Source organism: Haplochromis burtoni, unplaced genomic scaffold (genome assembly GCF_018398535.1).
Source record: "Haplochromis burtoni strain Fernald_Lab_line unplaced genomic scaffold, NCSU_Asbu1 Contig_466, whole genome shotgun sequence".
NCBI lineage: Eukaryota > Metazoa > Chordata > Actinopteri > Cichliformes > Cichlidae > Haplochromis > Haplochromis burtoni.
The window spans coordinates 93740-114429 of NW_024582827.1; the positions used below are offsets into that span (position 1 = coordinate 93740).

Genomic DNA, 20690 nt, shown 5'->3' on the forward strand with positions numbered 1-20690 from the left:
AAGAGCGCAGTGAGGTGGAAGAAGGGCCGCGCTCTTCTGAGAATAAAAAGATGTCAACAAACTGAGTGCGCAAATATAGACTGGAGCGGTGTGTAGCATTTCCACCACGCTAAGTGCACCAAAGGGGTAATTAAAAAAAAAAAAGTCAATCAAACTGCTAAAATCAACAGAGCTCAGATATTTTTGATAGCTGGGTGTTTAATAAATAGTTATACATTTGATCCTGGAGGTGACAGGATACGTACACTAGGCTCAAAAGCAGTCCCCTGATAACCTACGAGGCTGAATAAACAGACTTCGTGTCGCTTCAAGTAAACCAAACATCTCTGGGGTTTAGAGTCCGACTGAAAAAGAGAAAACACACAGTGAGCAGGTGTTTAGCTGGAAATGCCTTGTTAATGCCACACGTCAACTGTGTGATACCATCATGTCCATATGGTCCAAAGTCCCTCGAGGAATGCTTCCCACACCTCGGTGAATCTACCCACAAAACAGGAAAAGGCGGTCCAACACGGCACCAGCGTGATTTAAGGGGAAGCATGACAAAAAGCTCACAGGAGTAAACTCATGGAGATTTAATATTTTGCATCAATAAACAGGAGAATTGGATACAATCAATGGTTATGATGAGAAGGAAATAAAAAATACATTTGTTTTGATTGCTCTCTATCAGGCAACACTGAGCAGAACTGAAATGAATGGCGAGGCCTCCACAAACACAAAACATGGGAAAAAAATACAAAGAAATTTCTTAGAATCCTTCATGTTGATTATTTTCAAAAGGCATTTTTGTCTGATTCAATTCAACAAGCGTTTCGCTGGTTTTGCATACAGCACCAACTATATGCTCGTCTCTGCAGATCCCTTCACCAGATACATGAATATATGGCTTAAAGGGTCTCACTGAACACAATGGCCAAATATTTAGGAGATACAATAATCAAATCACCAAGATTAAAAAAAAAAGGGGGTCAACAGGGGGGCTGTTGTGAGCTTGCTACTGCATTTTCAGGCAAAGATAAATATATTTTTATTTCTTCATCTCATCCAATTACCATTGCATTCAGATCCAACCGATGCAGCTGCAAATAAGAGAAAGAACAATGGTTCAACAAAGCTGGGGGTGTACAGCAGGATAAATATGTGGTTCTGAAACTTGGAAAACAGAAGATTCAACCAGCAGAACAACGTCTGGACTGTAGCAGCACTATGAAAGTGCACCAGTGTTTTTAAAGGCCGTCTCACGTTTTCGCTCTTCGCACTCCGACAACGTGCAAGCGAATAACGAGGCGCCCCACTCTGATCTGAAGGGAAAACGAGGATGTGCGATGTGCAGAACAAAACCAGACTTTACAGACTCAGTTCGAGCTTTACGTCCTCTTCATGGACCTGCTGTCCAGAAAGACAAAAGTATGTAAACAATCAATTGTTCATAAATGCCTTCAAAACCTTCTCAGAAGACTGTTTTGGTCTCTGTCCAGACAAAAGTCCCTTCAGCCTTTTCTCTAAACCTTTTTTTTGGCATAATGGACAGAATTTGTCCTCCCACAGGCAAACTTTGTTTTTTCTATCAGTATTGCATATTTGAAATCAGCCACAACTCCCGAAATCAGCGTTTAGATGCTATGGCTTTCTGCAGGGCTTTGTTTCTGGATAATACTCGAGACACAGAACAGCGAGAGTGATCCAAATGGGTGGCAAAGGTAACTCTGAAATGGGAACGAAACATTAAAAGGCTAAATGGAATGACTCCTAAGGATGTAAAGGTTCAGGTTCAGATCCTCAAATATGTTTTTACACTATTGCCGCAAAGAAAAATAAAGAATAAGAGCATTAGAAATAAAAAAGAATATATATTTATATATATCCATCATATGTATATCTATATATAAACAGTTCTAACTAGTTGCAGGCAAGCAGAGATTTTCCTCTCCCGCCCCTTTAAGATTCATCCGTTCCACCGTTATAAGGCTGTCAGACTCTGGGTGGGGGCACCAGCTTTCTTTCCTCAGTCACCAGATTCCCTGAGATGTAGAGCGCCGTTTTATTTCTCGTGCTATTACTTGAGCCAAACACCATCGACCACAGACCCCCACCCCCCCTGCAAAAAACTATAGATGTAGGGAAGGAGTGTTGCTCTGGCTCATCCTGTGGAGCTGCTGAAGGGTGTGGACGAGCGGGAGGCACGTGACCTCTCCACTCTGTGCTGCAGAGTCTCATGTTGGCAGGTGGCGGGTATCGGTGGATGAGAGACTGACCAAATAAGGAGAGGAGCTTTACTAATATTCATGTTACATCTTTGATGCTTTTCATTCATTTCCATATTGTTTTACAGTCAAATGCAAAGCAGTGTAGAGATTCAATCATCAGTCATTCCAAGGCTTGAATAACAAGTGGTTTCTGCAAAAGAGTTCTTATGAAGACTCTGTTGTGTGTGCATTCTTGATGCATCCGAGTGCGGCGCGCTCTTCTCAGGGCCTCTGGGAGGCTAATCTCTTTAATAGCGGCTCGTCGTAGACCCAGCACTCGCCGTCCTCGTGGAATAGCTACAGAAACACAGAGCAATGAGAATTATTATACTCGATATCTGAAGTATTTCTGAAAGTAAAATTACAATGTTGTCACTGATCTCTCTGAGATGTGTGGAATTTAAAGTTTGCGGTACGGAGAAGGCTTCGCTTCCATTGCCACGACAGTTATGGCTGCGATATGTCAAATACACCGTGTGTTTACTTTCCTTAGTGTCCATGACGACACAAGCTCAGAGAGAGACGCGTGTTAGCCTCTGATGGCTATTTGGTTCTGGGAAAGTGCAGGACTCATGCACGGTGCTCATGCACGGTGCTCATGCACGGTGCTCATGCACGGTGCTCATGCACGGTGCTCATGCACGGTGCTCATGCACAGGATTTTGCAAATGATGCAAGAAAACTGTTTCCACTAAACTAGTAACAACCTCGTTTCACCACTGCAGACAAAAAGCAGACTGCTGAATATAACCAGGCTACAAAACAGGGGACACCAGCAGATAGTGACGCCTGACCCAAACACATCCGCTAACTAGCTGCACTCCACAAGTCAGGAGGATCAAATGGTGAATAGAAATTCCTGATGCCTGGTCAAAAACTTGACCTAATATCCGGTTGTTGTTACTTTTCCTTAAAAGTTCCACGGAAAACATTACCCGGGTGTGCTTTGTGCAATGAACTGGTTCTTCTATAATGCTTTTCTACTCTACATACAACATGCCTCATTCACCCAGTCACACCCGTCATACAAGCACTTGATTCCATGCTTAACACTCGCACTCCAATGGCTGCATCAGAGAGAAACCTGGGGTTAGCATCTTGCCCGAGGATGTTTGGCATGAAATCAAACCACCAACCTTCCGATAAGTAGATGGCCTGCTCCACCTCCTGAGCTACAGCCACCCCCACCTCACTGGATATATTGCTGTGTCACTACTGCTGCACTATAACGCTTTGTGGCGATAGATTCCACGTTAAGTGGGTGGTGTGTCATGGGTGACAGCAGCTCATTGGAAAAGGAGGATAGAAAGCGTCCTTCGTGTTGTTTGCACTAATAAATGCTGCTGCTGCCTGAAAGCTGCGCTCACCGATAAAATGTTGCTCAGCATTTTCCTTTTATTGTCATAAATATGATTGTTGTACATTTCCTTGAAATGAAGCTACTTTCAGCTGCTCCCTGGTCACTGCAGCGGGTAGCTGCACGTTTTAGTCTGGTTGCTCTTTCTGATGCAACCTACAAGTGATTTGTGTCTCAAGCTGGAATCAAACCAGCAACCTTTCACATCCATTTGTGTAAAACACTACACTTTGGAGCCACACTGCAAATATCCTGACAGAATTTTAAAGCTATATTGCCCATAATACTCAGATCCCATGGTACGCTAAGGAAATCCTCACCCTGGTCTCCCACTGCTGCTCCTTCTCCTTCCTCTCTCTGGCTTCAGCTCTCTGTTTCTCCTCCAACCGGTGCTTGGCTTCTGTCGCTGCATCGATGTCTTTTATCTTCAGGTTCAGAGTCACATCCTTCCACAGTCTAAAAGGAATAAAAGTTTGAAAGTCAAACATTTAGAGTTAAAGGATCCCGTGAGACGGCTGAGGTCCGACACTGATCCTCTCCTCACCTTCGAGACTCGTACTCGAGCTGGTCTTCCAGCTTCCTCACTCTCTTCTTAACGATGCCCATCTTCTTAGTGTCTATGAACACCGTGTTCTCCTAGAAACATATGAAAACACGTTCACACATGTATTAATTCATTTAAGGTGGTGATTTCCTACATTTTGTAACGTAAATAAAACAAAGGACTCACTCCAGTCGCCCATTTAGCATACATGACTCCGTTCCACTCTCCCTCAATGGAGCAGAAAGACTTCTTGTCGTTTGGTGAACTGCAGGGATGAAACCAAACCCAGATGTCATCTTGTGTATTAAAGACTCTCAGCAATCCTTAAATAATGTGATATAACCACATGGCTCTTACAAGATCTCTGCAGTGATTCTGTGCTTCTTTCCACCATAGAAGGGTTTGGTGTGGAACACGATGTTAGCGCTGTAGCCCGACTTGGAGCAGGAGATGTTGCACTCTCCACCAAGCTCCACCCACGGCACAGTGAGGATCGACCTGGACAGACAGGCGTAGGTCAGCGAAACAAAGTAACGACCGACTGAGCGATGGCACAGGCGAGCACAGGGACGCGTTAACGGCACCTACCTGCCATATCCGTTAGGAAAGGTGAGAATGTAATGCTCATCGTGCTCCAAACATGACACGCAGCCTGGAGAGAGGCCAGAGGTCACTTAACACACAGATTCACTGAATCATACTCATCAGAGAATATAAGGCAGAGCTTAGTGTACCTTGGCCGATGTTGTGGACGCCTATGGACATGCCCAGAAACTTAGATTTAGTCCAGATGTGAGCGTTGAACTGGATCTTCCTACTTAAGCACTCGGCGTAGAACGCAGAAACTACAGGCGAAAAATGCAGGAAATAATTAGTGGTGCAAAAACAGCAACACATCAGCGATCGTGCAGAAAATAAAACCCAAACATTTTTACTTTTCTAAAGCCTAAGCCACACCCTTCTGGATCTACATGTAATGAGCAATTCTGCGTTTACACTTACTGGGCGGGTGGTGAGAGACCTGCTCTGCCACAAAAGACACGCTGTTGGATGAAGCGCAGGGAACCGGGCCTTCTGATACCGTCTCCTGAAACGTGCGAGAACGAAGCACATTGAGAGCAGGATTGTGATTCTTGGTTAGAACTGCAGATCGATGATTCAGGAACTTGTAAAAGTAATAATTGAAATTATTACTGGATCAAAAATCTACTTGACCGCAGTGACAAACGGCCTCACCGTAGGTGGCGAAGGCTCCTCTGTCTCGCTGGGAAGATCCCAGTGGCAGTAGAAGACTTCTCCTAGGATTGGGTTGTACGGTTTCTTGGCCACTGAGCCTTTCCTTCCGGCATGGAAAGCCGACAGGTACCACCTCACCACCTGCACCATCCGCTCCCTGGGCTCTGGCTGCTCAGCGATACTAACGAGTAAAAGAAACAAGTACTGAATGACGGCCTACCCTCATGCCAGAGTGTGCATGATGATAAACAGCTGAAATGGTACGTACCTTACAAATAAGTCGGGGTGTGCAAAGAAATCTGCATACATTTCTAACAAAGACCTTCTTTCTAGGATGAAGGTAGGCAGGACCACCTGGGAAATACAGTGAAGTGTTGTTAAAAAAGAAAACCTTACGCCGACAGCGCTGGAGAGCGAAACGCCGCGACGGAACAATTAGGGCGGCTAAGACGCTAAGAGGTCCTGACCTTTGTGAGGTCCATGCCCAGTCGAACTTGAGACAGCAAATGCATGATGACGCTCTTGTGCTCTTCCACAGACTCCCCTTCACCGTCGTCGTCGCGGTCATCGTGACAGTCAAACTGGTCTGAGGACAAGAGCAGAGCCACATATTTCACCATCATGTAGTAAAATATGATTTAAATAACGCCTCATGCTTAGAGTTTACTCAGTGAGGGACAATCAGCTGCGATGTGATCATGTGTCTCGTGAGCATTTCCCTTTTTACCCGTGTCTGTGGTGCCATTGGACATCGAAGAGTTGAGGGACTCTGTAGTGTTGGGTCGTTTCAGAGCCGTTTCTTCGTTAGTAAGGGGCGAGGCAGCTGGAGGCCCTGAGGGACTGGGTGCAGGAGGAGGAGCAAGGAAGCAGGAAGCAATAGAGATAAAGGGGATAAAGAATAAATATAAAACAAGAGGCAAACTTCTCAGTTTGCAAATGCTCATGCTGTTGGATTTTTATTCAATCCAAGCAGAATTTCTCTTGCTGCCGTACTCACTCTATGCAGTGTTTGGGGGAAGTGTTGCTCTGGTAAAACTCATCGGCGTCATAGAATTCGTCCTCACTGGAGGAGTAGGAGAAGTCTGGCACCGAGTGTGAGGGGAGGGGGATGTGAGCCGGGGAGGCGACGCCGCTGCTGGGGCCTGACGGGCCACTCCCTAAAAAAAAAAACCACACACATAAAAAAATGTAATCGAACAGTGCGCCTCACGCCATCAGCCCACTCATACATACATCTGTCATCCGCCTGTCTGTTTGGTAGGAGGAGCCAAAAGGCCTCTGTTGATGCAGAAGCTCGCCGGCGCCTGCCCTACACGATGCCATGGTGATGAAATCAACATTATATTGTTCGACTGGAGCCCCCGTTTCCCAGCTCTGCTGTTCAGCAGGATGTGCTCGGCACCATTAAGCCGCCTTAACACAGTGATGACTTTCTCTGCAGAGCGTATTGACAGTCCTCTCAAGCATGCAGCCTGTCTCCTTATTGCACAGCGCAGCATTTTAATACTGCAGCCTCAGCAGAGATGGCAAACAGGCTGCAACCTCTGCTTTCTGCTCATTTTAACTTGCGTTCAGTGGCACGCTTTCACGCATTTAACAAAACACACGACCCTCAAAATGCGACCTGTAACCTGTAAAACTGCAGTAAAACAAATTAGCACTGCCACGATTACGTCGATGACAAATTTAATAGACGGGTCGACTGTAAGATCCTAAAGATGCAGGAGTAAGTAGCAGGATTTAAGAGTCTTCTCTTTACCGGCTTCAGTTAATTCAAAATGCAGCTGCGCGTCTTTTAACAGGTACGAGACTCTATGAACGATTCACTCCAATTTTAGCCAAACTACATTGGCTCCCTGTTAAATATCGCATAGATTTTAAAAGTCTTTTGTTCACTTTTAAAATTCTGAATAATTTAGCGTCCAGCTATCTTTCTGAGCACTTACATCGTCCAATCACAGGCTCCTAGCACAACCTGGGTCTCGAATGAAGTCGAGAGGTGACCGGGCCTTTGCATCCGTGGCACCTCTGGAATAACCTCCCTGTTCATGTTCGTACTGCCGAGTCGATCCAGTCTTTTAAATCACGTCTTAAAACTCATCTTTTTACTTTGGCCTTTGATTCTAACCAGTTGGCTGTTCTAGCTTGTTGTGTTGTTGCCTATTGTTCGTTGTCCTGTTTTATTGTTTGTTTTAATTGTCTTATGATTCTAGAACATAAACGACTGGTATCTGAGGAATCGATATTTCAGTATCGATCCGCACATCACTAGTGTCCAGATTCAGGGGCCGCATCCTTTGGACGCCGCATTAGGAGGCCGATCACGTTACAGTGACGTGACGAAGGCTTCGCAAATTCGAAGACTCCTCCAAATAAGGCCGATAAATGTCCTCCTTTTCCCCAGACTTGAAGGATGGGTCGGGCGTGTCCTTTGTGGCCCAACCTATCCCAGAATTCATAGCTCAGCCAATTCCAGTTTCCAACAATGGCGGCAGCTCCTAAGTTTTAATATCACTCTTATTCCTCTTTCTGCGTCACAAAATAAACTTTTAACATATTTTCAGGTAAGAATGTAGCTGTGTAAACTTCTAATATCTGCTCGGTTTATCAAGACATCACATATTTGTAAAAGTGCTCCGTCGTCTGTTACCCACCAGCTCGATAGCTAACCCGGGTTCAAGGCTCACTAGAGCCGGTGAAAAACACCAGACTCCCGGCACATAATTTTTAGATCCCCGCGGTCTTTTGCTACTCCGGTTAAACATGATATATGAGTCACTTAGATAACTTAAAATGTTATTGTTTGGCTTTTTTCAGTGTTTTATTTGTTCCTGAGTAAATCGGTTTGGCTGAGATTAAAGTTATAGTTTTTACACAGCTGAATAAACGTCAAGCAGACAGCTGATTATCAGAAGTGTGAGATGCTCCAGAATATACTCCGGTGTCCTGTTATATTTTAGATAGCAAGGAGATTATTAAACTTCACCGAAACAATCTGCAAATTTCATTAAAAATTTAATAAACATCTTGTCTTTATTTTTAGTTAGCACAGACCTTAAACACTTCAAGCTGTAAGCTAATGATAGTTATATAAGAGCAGATGCAACAAGCTGTACGTTTTACGTCCAATGGATGATGATCTGATTAGTCGATTATCAACAAAATCGTTTGTGGCAGCTCTGCTACAAATAGACAAAGACGGCACTAAATGTCATTTAAAGTAATTGTTTGAAGGTCAAGAATGAAATGGAAAAAAAAAAAGATCCTTTTTTGGCCACTGGGGGGCAGTGGCATCAAATTATGTAAACACATTTCACCCACATCACCTTAAATCTACTATTACATGTCCATGCTACTGTACTGTTTGCTATGTGATTGTAGTCCATTGTTTGGTGGCTCCTAAACAACATCATAACAAGCGATTTAAATAAAACCCATCAGGGTGCCAAGTTTGGCTGCTTAACTCCTGATAGTGTACGAAGAGTCCGAGTATGAAAGCTTGAACTTTTCATCAAACAGCTCATCAACATCATACCTGGTTTCCCTGTGGTTACCATGTCCTCAGGGAAACACATTCCTCTGTCCACTGTTTACCATTAAAAAAGGTTGTGTGCAGTTTACAGATCACACAGCTACAACAACAACAAAATAACTAAACAGACTAACCTGCTGATTGGGCTGCTCGGCAGTATGAGGAACCCGTTTCAATAACATATAGCCATTTCAGCATTTCACAAAAATTAGTCTAGTTCATGACATTGATTTGAATTCACCTGTGCTGTTGGGAGTCGGGGTCTGCAGACTGCCCATCACTGTGACGACGGGACCAACAGGTAACGTGGAGGGTCGTTGGTCTGATTTGCACACCTGAGACGCGTCTTCATCAAACGGAGAGAAAGCAGAGTTAGCGCCGAAGCCTCGAAACAAAGCCAGACCCCATTAAAAGCAGCATCTCATGCCACGTGGCAGGACGCTGCAGACAGAAGCTTCATCTGTGAGCGGGGATTACACCGTCTATTATAAGAGACCAAAATTAGAACGGCCTACTTCGCACTGCTGATTTTATAGCCCTTTTTTTTTAGTCTAGTCATAGTCATCTGACTGAAATAGCCAAAGATTTAGTCAGAGTTCAGTCAAGACATGTGAGGATTCTTGTTGAGTGGATAAACCATATTAGCCCACAAAACAGGAATCTGCTTCAACACAGATCCTTAATTTAAAAGGAGAAGAAGAAGAGGGAATAATGCTGCTAAACCCTGTGTGAAGGTGTACCTTCAAATACTGAGAGACTATTAAGAATATTTATCAATACTGGTGATGGTACTGTCACACTAGAACATGTTTCCAGTTGCAGCTGAAACATAATTTCAAATGTCATCCAAGGACAGAACATCGACAGATTTGACACATTTCTCTAACGGTTCTGTGATTCCAATCCCAACCACAGGGGGAGCTGCTGTCACCTTTACATATATAACACCAACAACCTCTCAGCATGTCTCAACACAGTAAGTGACAGCTGTTACTTTTAAATGTCTGGCACATGTTGGGGAGGCAGATGTACCTGGGGGTAGTGTTGTCTGTGTTGGCATTGTGTTCACCGCTGGAGTGTCCAGAGGGGGCTGGTAGATCCCATCCACTGGGTTGATGGTGCTCTGGAGGAAAAAAAAACAAACACAACGATGCCCTTTACAACAAAAAACGACATCAGAGCTTTGCTGCAACAATCACACAGACACACACAGACACACACACACACACACAGACCCACTGCCTGCTTACTGGTTTAGAAAAAACTAAATCGAAAGCAGTTTGGCTTTTAGTTCAGAAACAGTCCTACTCTGCAAGGATCCACCTGCTCCTTTATCCTCTCAAACCCAGAAGGGGAACAATATGACCTGATCACAACTCGGTGCACCTATGTGAAGAGCGAACTAAACAATGCACCATCCAGCCGGCGCAGATCAATTTCCTCGCACTCGATTTCCTGGAAAGAGCGGCGTTGCCAAGCTTAATTAATGCAATCAATATGAAACCAACAACACAGGTTGACATGCAAACGCTAGGAGTAGCTCTACACAACTGCTAACGTTGACTCTTGACATCTGAGCAGCCTGTTTCTTCTTTAAAAAGGCCTGGGGGGGTCGGGGGGGGTTAATAAACACTACAGTAGGTAATCATTTGTAGAGGCCTGCCTTGATTCGTGGCAAACGCTGCATGCATACAAACAGCAGCCTGTCGACACGGTGTGGTCGCAGCCCCAACGACCCATCTGACAGGAACACCAGCAACCACACGAGATACACCAAAAATATCTCGCCCCTCGTTCCCCAACAGCTCACCGCCAGGAAACAACATTTAGTGACATTATAACGCAAACCTGACCTGCAGTTTCGGACTTTTACACCTTTTCTCTATTTTGAGATAATCTGAGCTCAACAGGAACGCAGCGACTGCGTGTTACGCTGTGAGATTAGGCCGAGGTGTGACGTGAGGTTTTTACTGAACTGAGTTATAGGAATTACACTGACCTTGTTTTTCTCCGTTTATAGGTCAAGATAACTGACAATAAACCTTTATCTAAACGCTAAACAAGAAAGATACAGTCAGAGGTCAAGGATTTGCCCTCCTATCTCCAAACTTCCTGCGTCTGTTCCGTTTTCTCCTTCTAATGGTTCCAGCGTCCACATGCCTTCATAAAAGTAACTCGACGGCTTCTAATTAGATCCAATTATGTATACGGACCAGCCTATGGCTATGCAAGCATGACATGAGAGGAAAAAAGCATGTGAAGAGCAAGGTCATCAAAAAAAGCTAAAAAGGGCTTTAAACTCTAATGATCAATAACCTCTACCCCCCCAAGTGAATGCAATATTAATGCAATGAGCAGCTCTCGCAGCAGTGCAACCCCTCAGCTACCCACAGCACATAAATTATTTTGACATAACTACTGAACATGCTTCTCGTGAGCTTGGTTTAAATGATTCTTGCACTTTGCAGCAATTCCCCAGGCAGTGCAGTTTGACAGGGTCAAACGTGCTGCTGACGCCTGGAGCATCTTAAACAAAGGCCTACGGTGCATGCATCACTGCTGTGCAGGCAGTGACAGACATTCAGCAGAGGTACGGTTAGTGGAAAGCCTATGGCATACAAAGGTGGCACGTGCAGGTATGTGCATAGGCAGAGCTTTCGCTGTGCTATTTATACTACATAATACTATACTTAATGATAAGAGATTAAGCCAGCTGTAGGATCAATGCAGTCCTGTGAGCTAGCCGGCGGAGGTCTTGCTTAAAGTGGGAGGTTGTGTTGTATTAAACGATCTACAAACACTTCTCGATCCTTTGCTTTTTCCAAAGATGGATTGGCTTGTTTTCATTTAGCTGCAGGTTTCTGTTTATCCCTGAGTCAATGTTTTCTTTTAGGCCTCACTTTTCTGCCTCTTCCACCTTCTGCTGTCCCATCTCCTCTGGGTGCAAGTGTGATACTGCAGTTTCCCAAATATGTGCACCGTTTCATGATGCAGTCAGACTGACTGATAAAAAACCCACAGAAATAAGAACAACATGAACATGTGTCTGTAGGTTGTCAGTCATCCAGGTCATAGTCGTCTAAAGAAAGCGATTTGGACTCGGAGAGTTCCACGATTCCCTCTCTGGCACCTCAACCCACACTCACATCTGAAAATCTGAAGGTCACATGACAGGATGAGGTCTCAGAGTGGTTTAACTCCAAACTTCTGGTGGTAATGGCTTTTTGCACAGTTGTCTCAGACACACAGTGGATCAAAACTCTCTTAACTGTTGACATGTGTTTAAAGGGCAATGTGACCCTTCTGTTGCTCTTAATGTAGTGATATCCACCTTCAGTTTATTCATTTTATTTATTTTGCAGGTCAATAATTAGTAGTCATTAGTATACATGAGACACATAATCTGGTATTAGGTCATAACAACTGGTTTATCGCCTTTTTAGGTCTGGTAATTTTTAGAGCCGTTTTATTTTGAAAAACGGAACAAGAACTCTTACTGCTGAAAGCTTTAGTGGTTCAAAACGTGCGTGAATCCTGTGGTGGCCTTCAACACGAATATCTGCAGAAGCCCAGGAGTGCTTTCTGCACGGCTTTCCAGCTATTAGTGCTCAGTGGTTCAATAAGCAGGCAGTGTGACAATGACCGATCAATGGTGACTTCGATTCCTCTAATTAGTAAGTGAAGTGATGGGCAACACTTGTATACGCAGGCATGCGATCATACGTGTCCCATGTGCACTTACACTAGTGCATCTCAGAACACAGTATTGTGTAAAGGTTTATTTTCATAATTTAAAGAGAAACTTTCATATATTCTGTAAAGTGAGATATTTGCGGCCTTTATCAGCTACAAACAGCCAGTATGTCAAATTATTAGAAGGCTTCCTCAGATCAAACAAAAAGGACCTCCATGTGCCGACTTCTACACTACACTGAACATCATCTGTATTTTTGGGTCAGGGGTTCCTCCTATTCCTCTTGAACAATGGCAGACGCACTCTTGTCCACAGTGTGGATAAAACACAGTAGATCAACCATCACCAGCAGACGGCACGGCACCCTAAAATCACCCTAAAAATGTGACCGCAGCAAAGAAACAAAAAGGGAAAAGGAAAATAAACTGACTTTGCTCATTAATAAAACTCACTGTCTGGGCAATGAGCTGAATTTACACTTTACAATACGAACCCACACAGTTGTGCTAATCAATTTCTTTCAGCAGCATTTCTCCATCGTGTGGAAAAATGACCCACTGTTACCACTGCACTTCTTTTCCTTAGATTGCGATATCTCTGGGATTAACTGTGCAGCGGCAGAAAGGGGAATTTTCCTGGTCCACTTAAGGTTAAAGCAGCTGTATGCGGTCCATCAGATATATGGCTTGAGTTTAGAGACGCTCTTACCTAAAGAGTGGACGCTTTTCCTGACAATCCACTCACGGCTCAGGTAATTGCTACTGCTTGTGCAACTGTTCCTACCACACTTTCCATTAACATGCTTCAAAACAGCTTTGCTGTGGCATAAACTCGATCTTCATCTGGACAGCTGTCGAGTCAGCGTTCTTCCCAACGACTGTGGTTACTAAACTAAGAGTGAAGAGTAATTTACTCACACTGAAAATGAAATACTTCAATAATTTGAGGAACTGAATAAGTTATAGGCCATTGTCAACAAAATAATAACATTTACATGAATGTTTACCTTTTTGAATAAAAGGATAAACTTTTCACAATACTTGACATTTTTGAGATGTACTAATATACACTCAATGTGCATTTTGTGTAGCACCATTTGCACATATACATTTCATGTCTTCATGAAGGAAAAAATAGTTACAAAATAAATAAATTTCAGATTTTAGAGGAAGATATTGATTTAATTAAGAAGAAGGCAGCAGGAGACATGAAGGAAAGCTTAGACCCAAATTAGACTGCATGCACTAAACAGATCTGTACATCTGCTGGTCTAACAGGAGAGAGTCTATTAAGCGAGAAAAGAAAGTTAGCAGTTTGTTTGATTTCGACTTTTGTCATGGACAGAAAGGGTCAAACTTACTATAGGTCCGTTTGCGTGTTGCTGTTCGTTACTTTGGTCCTTAAAATTTTAAGAAGACAGTGTTAGACTCATTGTATGTGAAGGTTCAAGAGTCATTTCATAAAAGCATCGCGAGCATCTGCCGCGGTGCGGTGCAAACGAGGCCCGGGCCTCTCGCGTTAAGCTCCAAAACTTTCCCCAAGTTGCCACATACAGCGATCCTTTCATCACACGGTCAAATCCAGACTTGCCACTTCTTTCAGTAGTGAAAACGACAGGATTGCACTACCGTGTGAGATAATCCACGTGTGTGTTTTTTGTTTTCCTTATCAAACAGCTAACAAAGCAGAAACGATTGCTCCACTTCCTTTCAGAAGGCTGAACAGAACATGTGATGAAACGAACACTGGGCAACACCCTCACCAACCACCGACCCAGAGAGCAACTGTAAGCAGGGAACTACCCCAGGGATGCGAGGTAACACAGTGCACACTCATGTGGTTTCACAAGAACAATGGTTATGAAGAAATGGCAAACTGCAGAGAGCGGACTCGTGCTGTGCTTACCTTGGCAATCTGCAGCAGTACAATACAGTGCTTGATGGACTCTACCATACTCTGAAAGGGAAAAATCACAGAGCAATTAATTAGGAAGGAAGTGACTTCTAAACCCAACAGGAAGGAAAATGTGTTCATTCTCTGACTTACACAAGTAGTCTCCTTCAAATGTTCAATTTTCTGTCGAAAGAACAGAAAGAAGTAAAAATGAGGTTAAAGAGCAGAAATACTGATGCGAGTAATGACGCCTGACTGGCTTCAGCCGGGCTTGAAACTCCAGCTGTGAAAGGTTTGATGCAGTCGGCACAAGCAACAAGGTAAAGTGACCAAAAGCTGGTGTTAAACTCAAAGAGGAAGTGGACATATAACCCCAGAGGCTAGTGAGACGCCCTGAAGGTTAAACGTTTACACCTCTAATCTTCGAACATTAGAAGATCTGCTCGGAGAACTGACCAGGCCTGAGAGGCGCTACAGAGAAAGGAAGATTGTAGTTTGAACAATAGTCCCTTTTTTTTTACATCATGTACTTCTTAAATTGTCCATTAGTCAGTTAAGTGACTGAGAAAATGAACCACAAACTAAAAAACTGAACTACTGAATCGATCAGCCTCGCAGTCGCCAGCAGCTCGGTCCAAGCTGAGGGCAACCTATGATGTGGTCTGTTTTGGTTAAGCTTAAAGCAACACTGGAGAACAGACGGGTCCTTTGTCAGGACTACTGATCTTCTTCATGCATCTTTCCCCCATTAAGACGACGTCTGATGACGTCCCCTGTACCATTAAGGAGTTCTGGGATTTTCCAACAGATAGGCAAAGACTTCTAACGCACATCCAGTCATTTTGGACTCTAAGCAGGCCGGAAATAAAGCTGAAACCACTCAGTTAAGGAAAACGCTTCAAGGGTTACTCCTTGAAGGATTAATTTTTATTCTTCATGGCTGATAAATAAATATCGAGGGGACTGAACTTTAGCTTTTGAAATAAGAGGATCACTTCTGAAATCACTGCTGCTTTAGGCCAGTTTGGAGCAGAAATATCTGCGATACACCGACAGCTATCAGTTTCCATTCGCCCCCTGCTCCTTTGTTAGCAGCGGCTCTAATGATGCTGGACCGGAGAGGCGAGACGCGAGGACAGAGCTGCGCTGCTGATACTCACTCTGCGTGATTCATCCTCTTTGCAGTCCTTGATCTTCTCATCAAACAGCTGTGTGGACAAGAGATGAAAGAAAGGTTAAAAAACAGAAACATGGAATAAGAGCTATTCCACTGTCAGATGACTGTACAGACGACACAGTGGAAAACTACTGAGAGCTTATAAGGAAGGACATGTTACGTGGTTTCCTTAAGATGCTGGAGACAGTGTCTACTTTCTTTAAATACAGTTATCTGGTTTGTCACCACAAATATTACTCACAAGAACTTCTGCTTTACCGAAAAGTAGACAAGGAAACGCTCGCTGACACAGATTCAATCTATAAATATAGGATGAGAAGCCACTGAAATCTACAACATCTATATCTACCTCACGGTGTGGATTTCCTACCTTTAACTGATCAATCAGAATCTGTAGGTAGGTGTCAGCTTCAGCTAGCTTCTTGTCAAAGTCTTGAACACTAGGAACAAATCCCGTCTCAGCCTCCTAAAGACAAGGGAAGAAACACAGCTGAGCATCGGTGCAGTCCTCGACGCAGGTGTTGCAAAAGGTATTTGCATATTCAAAGTAAAGCACAAAACCACAGTCCATAAATCCAGGGCCGTGTATTCACATATTTATCTGTTCATTTACCAAAAAACAAACAAATAAAGGGGGGAAAGCCTCTCATATCCATCGCCTCCTGGTCAGGTAGGCTTTATAAACTGTTACACAAAACGGTGGAGAGAAACATCAACAGTTCAGGAGAATTTTCCAGCAAGGTACCGTAGTGAGGGAGACATGAGTACTATTGTTTAAAGGCTCGTCTACATGAAAGGCCAGCAGGTCTGCCTGCTTGCCTGATGGAGGCCAACTCGTTTCAGGCCCTGAAACAAAGCTGAAATCAGGACTCATGACCGGAGAGCATTCGGTTACGGGCTGAGGTGCACTCAAATTCATTGTTTGTTAATTAGCTTCCTTTAACGGCCCCCAGACTTCACACACACACACACACACACACACACACACACTTTGTTACATAATAGCCATTAAAAGGTAATTACTAGACTATTGGCAGAACAGACGTGACCAGGCATCTGTCTGCCTGTCTGTGCGCACCCACCAAAGCACCCAGAACAATCCAGTAAGCTGTGACACAAAACCAAAAGACGGGAAAACGGGAAAAAAAATAATTCACCCTCATTTAATCACCGAGGCTGTCAACAGCAAGGACACCGAGTGCCCGCGAACACACAACACCCGCCCTACGTCAAGCCAGCGGACTCAGGAGATGACTAACGGCGTGTGTCGACGCACTTTACCACTTTACAGCAGTTACGTGGAAAAACGCACAACACCTGAAAAGCCGCTCTGTCAAAACGAAACAACTGCTGTCAGAAGTCAAACTCTTATCAAACCGTGGTGGGTGTCACTGCTGCTTTGGAGCTGCCATGTTGCAGAGTCCAGCTGCGTCGCGAGTTTGAGGCGCGTTTTCTTGCAAACGAATGAGCTCCGATAGGAAAGTGAAGAAAAGCCATCAACACAAAGCCGGTGAAGTTTAAGCTTCGGGGAAACATAAATACTCAGCAGCCATGAAGCTATGAGGGCAAACTTCCTCAAAAGGATCAAAGGTGCTTGTTCAGCTTAAAGGGGAAAATGTAGCTGTCTGCATGAAGGCCTGAGCGAAAAATAGAGAAAACAAAGAAGGAAAAAAAGGCTGTTGCTGTGCGTCTCTGGGGGGTTTCACCCAGACTGGCACAAATTCTGAAGAAACTTGCCGCATAACTCGCTACACTGGAAACATGTAAGTGGAGTATTATTCCAGTAAGGCATCGCATCAGGATACCAGCGACACGCAGCGAAACAAGTCGGAGCGAAAATCTCTACAGGAAACTAATTTCACAGTAAAGTGTTACAAGACCGATTAGAGATGAACCACCTGAGCCTCGACGTTTACTCTGCACTGCGTGAAAAGTCAAAGAACAGAAGTGAACAAGACTCTACTTTCCTCCATGTGTATTTAAAGCTGACTCTACCTGCAGAACAGCCCGGTGCTCTGTTACCACCGCGCAAACGACGTGTCCTGTTTTGACAACACACGTGACACAGGGGAAGTGTTTTTCTTTCTTCTTTTAACGTTTGGGAGCAGAAAGTCAGAGGCAGGTGGTTGGTTTATAAACAGCCACTGTAGTGCTCACTTCTGCCCTGTTCTGGAAATACTCCCAGACTTCCACTCCCACGCGTTTGCAGCGCGCAGACTGTCCATCCCTGTGACACAGCAGCAGGGAGGTTTGAGCGTGGCCTCCAGTGTTAAATTAAGACAAAAAAAAAGAAAAACAACAACCCACCCCGCCCCCCACACCCACAGAGCAGACTTTACAAACAACACTGCCCTCGCACACTCCCCCCTCCCTCCCCTGTCTATTTGTCTTTCCACTCAGCGTGACCCACTTTAAAAATGCTGCTGTCCCAGTGGCGCTGCAGCCGCGTAGCTTCTCCCCTCGCTCTGGTGCAGCGGGGCTTTTGCCCGTCTGTGTGCTGTTACTTACTGGGTGCTGTGCTCCAACAGACATGCTGCAATAAGCCAGTGCATCTCTCAGTCCATTTAGCAGAGTGCAAGGTCGCTTTCTCTGCCTCCGTATCTCTGTTTTCCCCACAGCTACAAACCGCCAGCTCAGCTGAAGTCACATTCTTTCCTCCTCCTCCTTCAGCACCACAGACAAACAAAACAATTTCCTCCCTTTGCTCCCCACTGCGGTGTGCCAGCGTAAACCCTAGCAGCCTTCAGACTGTTAGCGGGGCTTCAGCAGCAGCTATCAGCTAAGCGTTGGGTCTGAGCCGACTTAATCCAGGACCCTCCCCTGACAGGAAAGCCACACTTCCTCTCGCACAGGCGGACGAGAAAACACACAAACCAACAGCAAGCGCTGAGAGGCATGAGCTTTAACAGCCACGGGGATTGGCTGAGACAGCCGAGGCAGATGTTTGGCCGATTGAGCAACCGGGTCTTGGATTGGGTAGCTGGGTCACATGATGCTTCGACAGCAGCGCTGCATAGGTGTGCGCATGCATGTGTGTCCGCACCGAGCACGCAGGCACACGCGTAGCACATCAAACGGATTTGCCACCAAAGGGAGAGAGGGAGGGCGAGCAGAACAAGAAAGGTGGGAGGGAGAGCAAAGCTTGGTTATGAGGATGAAGAGAGGCGATGAGGAGGAAGAAGCGTATCTGGATGAGGATGGGAGGGAAGGTTTGTTTTGAGGGAGGAGAGCAGGGAAAGAGGTTGAGCAGAGAAACAACTGCAGGGCAGGAGGAGCAATTTCTACACTCATAAAAACAGATAAACGCCGGTGGGACAAAAATGGCAGCAAGCAGGTCAGCAGCTGAGCAGACTTTCCATTAAACTTAAAAGCCTGCTCCTAAAACCTGTCCAGGCTGGCCACGTATTTCCAAACATCCTCAGCCTACGATGACGCAAATGTCAGCATTTTCCCTTTAATACAGACGTGAATTATCTTTCAGCTCTGCTCTCTTGAGGAAAAAACAGATACGAGCAATACTCGTAAAGCTTAAAGTGCTGATAACCTGCAAAGCCCATTCAAATCCATCACGAGTGTTCGGGTGTAGTTTATGCAAATACAGACTGCAGTGAAAGCTCTGATATTATTTTCATGGCAGGGTTTTCAAACTCGTTTACCTCTTCATCTAAACCAGGATCATCTTCAGGTATCACAAAGAGCGGCACGCTCGAGTTCGGAAATACGAACTGTGCGACGGGCATTTGTATAACTGGCAGGCAAACACCAGAGGATCCACAGAGCAAACAACTCCTCTGTTAACTGCAGTGGATTAGACACAAAGACACACATCCAAAGAAGCGCTTGGTTTCATACCCGGAGTTGGAGGGTGTGCCGGAGGATAGTTCCCTCTAAGGCGTGGATCCACTTCTCCCGCTCGTCTGCATCTCGGGCTGAGGACAGAAACACAGAGACGCACCCAGTGAGCCACGTTTTCCATCTGACACCATTGAAAGAAAAGAGTAATGAGAGCACTAAGATGACATGAGTACTGGTGACGCAGTGAGGGACACTGAATATTCACCTAGAAAGTTTCAGTGAAAACATGTTTACAGGTTTATTTCTCTCATGTCATTCGGTGACGGCAACCAAGAGATATTCTGGTAACTGTCCCCGTGCCATACATGAGAGCTGTACCGATCCTTAACCAAACTCATGCCGCCCAAAATGTCAAACTTTCCCTTCTAATCAGAGTATTCATCAGAGCTTGTAGGTCTGTGTCTAAATTGCATTAACATAAATGTCAATAAAGCCTCTTTGAATTTGAATGAATCTTTATGCATGTTTGAGCCTTCCACTGAATATAATGGAACTAAATGGGCCTTGGTCTTTGTGCTCACAGTACCAAAAAAACAAACAACAACAAAACTGTCTCTCTGGAAATCATGACCCGGTTTGCCCGAACCTACTAACCTCGTGGTGCGCGGTTTCATAGAGGAACTACACCCACTAAATGTTTTACAGTTTAGAAGGAAGTGTGCAACTACACGAAACTGCTCAACAACAAAAGGTGCACAGTTTCTTTCTCCTTTGTGTGAGCCAGTCAGTTTTTAAAAGGTGTTTTATTGGCGTTTGAGGCCTAGAAAGTGAATTCAGTTCAATTTTATTTATACAGCGCCAAATCACAACGACAGATGCTGAGCGAGCGCTTTAGTGACAGTGGGAAGGAAAAACTCCCTTTTAACAGGAAGAAATCTCCGACAGAACCAGGCTCAGGGAGGGGCGGCCTCCTGCCACGCCACCTTCATTATGCCCAATGAGGCAGGAGTCTGACAGACAGACATTAAAACTGAAGCTTTTTTAAATACGCTTCACTATATTTAACTCATACAGATATAAAATCTTTGTCTGCATGACAGTAATGGCTGAATCAATACCATAAAAGTGACCAGCTTTTATGGCAATTGTAAAAATGAGGACTTACAGCTCCTTTCCTGTGCTGCCACAGTACTGATTCTCATCTTTGTGTGAA

At 44.6% G+C, this 20690-nt stretch overlaps 1 protein-coding gene across 6 annotated transcripts in view; it reads right to left on the bottom strand.

Annotated features, from left to right (window-relative positions):
* Window positions 1–560: 560 nt before the first annotated feature.
* Window positions 561–20690, bottom strand: part of osbpl9 (oxysterol binding protein-like 9) — a 34042-nt gene continuing 13912 nt past the window's right edge. Inside the window, exons 4-24 of one of the 6 annotated variants that reach the window (XM_005945936.3) lie at window positions 19535–19611; window positions 16053–16148; window positions 15666–15713; window positions 14659–14688; window positions 14518–14568; window positions 13973–14011; window positions 9951–10041; window positions 9160–9264; window positions 6384–6543; window positions 6114–6226; window positions 5854–5972; window positions 5655–5740; window positions 5387–5567; window positions 5153–5237; window positions 4885–4995; window positions 4739–4802; window positions 4508–4648; window positions 4337–4415; window positions 4151–4242; window positions 3927–4062; window positions 561–2546 (exon numbers count right to left, since the gene is read on the bottom strand). In XM_005945936.3, coding sequence (XP_005945998.1) covers window positions 2472–2546; window positions 3927–4062; window positions 4151–4242; window positions 4337–4415; window positions 4508–4648; window positions 4739–4802; window positions 4885–4995; window positions 5153–5237; window positions 5387–5567; window positions 5655–5740; window positions 5854–5972; window positions 6114–6226; window positions 6384–6543; window positions 9160–9264; window positions 9951–10041; window positions 13973–14011; window positions 14518–14568; window positions 14659–14688; window positions 15666–15713; window positions 16053–16148; window positions 19535–19611 — 1979 coding nt within the window. In that variant the 3' untranslated portion in view covers window positions 561–2471. Of the gene's footprint in view, window positions 2547–3926; window positions 4063–4150; window positions 4243–4336; window positions 4416–4507; window positions 4649–4738; window positions 4803–4884; window positions 4996–5152; window positions 5238–5386; window positions 5568–5654; window positions 5741–5853; window positions 5973–6113; window positions 6227–6383; window positions 6544–9159; window positions 9265–9950; window positions 10042–13972; window positions 14012–14517; window positions 14569–14658; window positions 14689–15665; window positions 15714–16052; window positions 16149–17059; window positions 17651–17677; window positions 17950–18092; window positions 18112–18190; window positions 19496–19534; window positions 19612–20690 lie in introns of those variants that run through there. The other 5 variants (XM_005945943.3, XM_042213678.1, XM_042213677.1 and 2 more) reach the window with 5 other exon arrangements.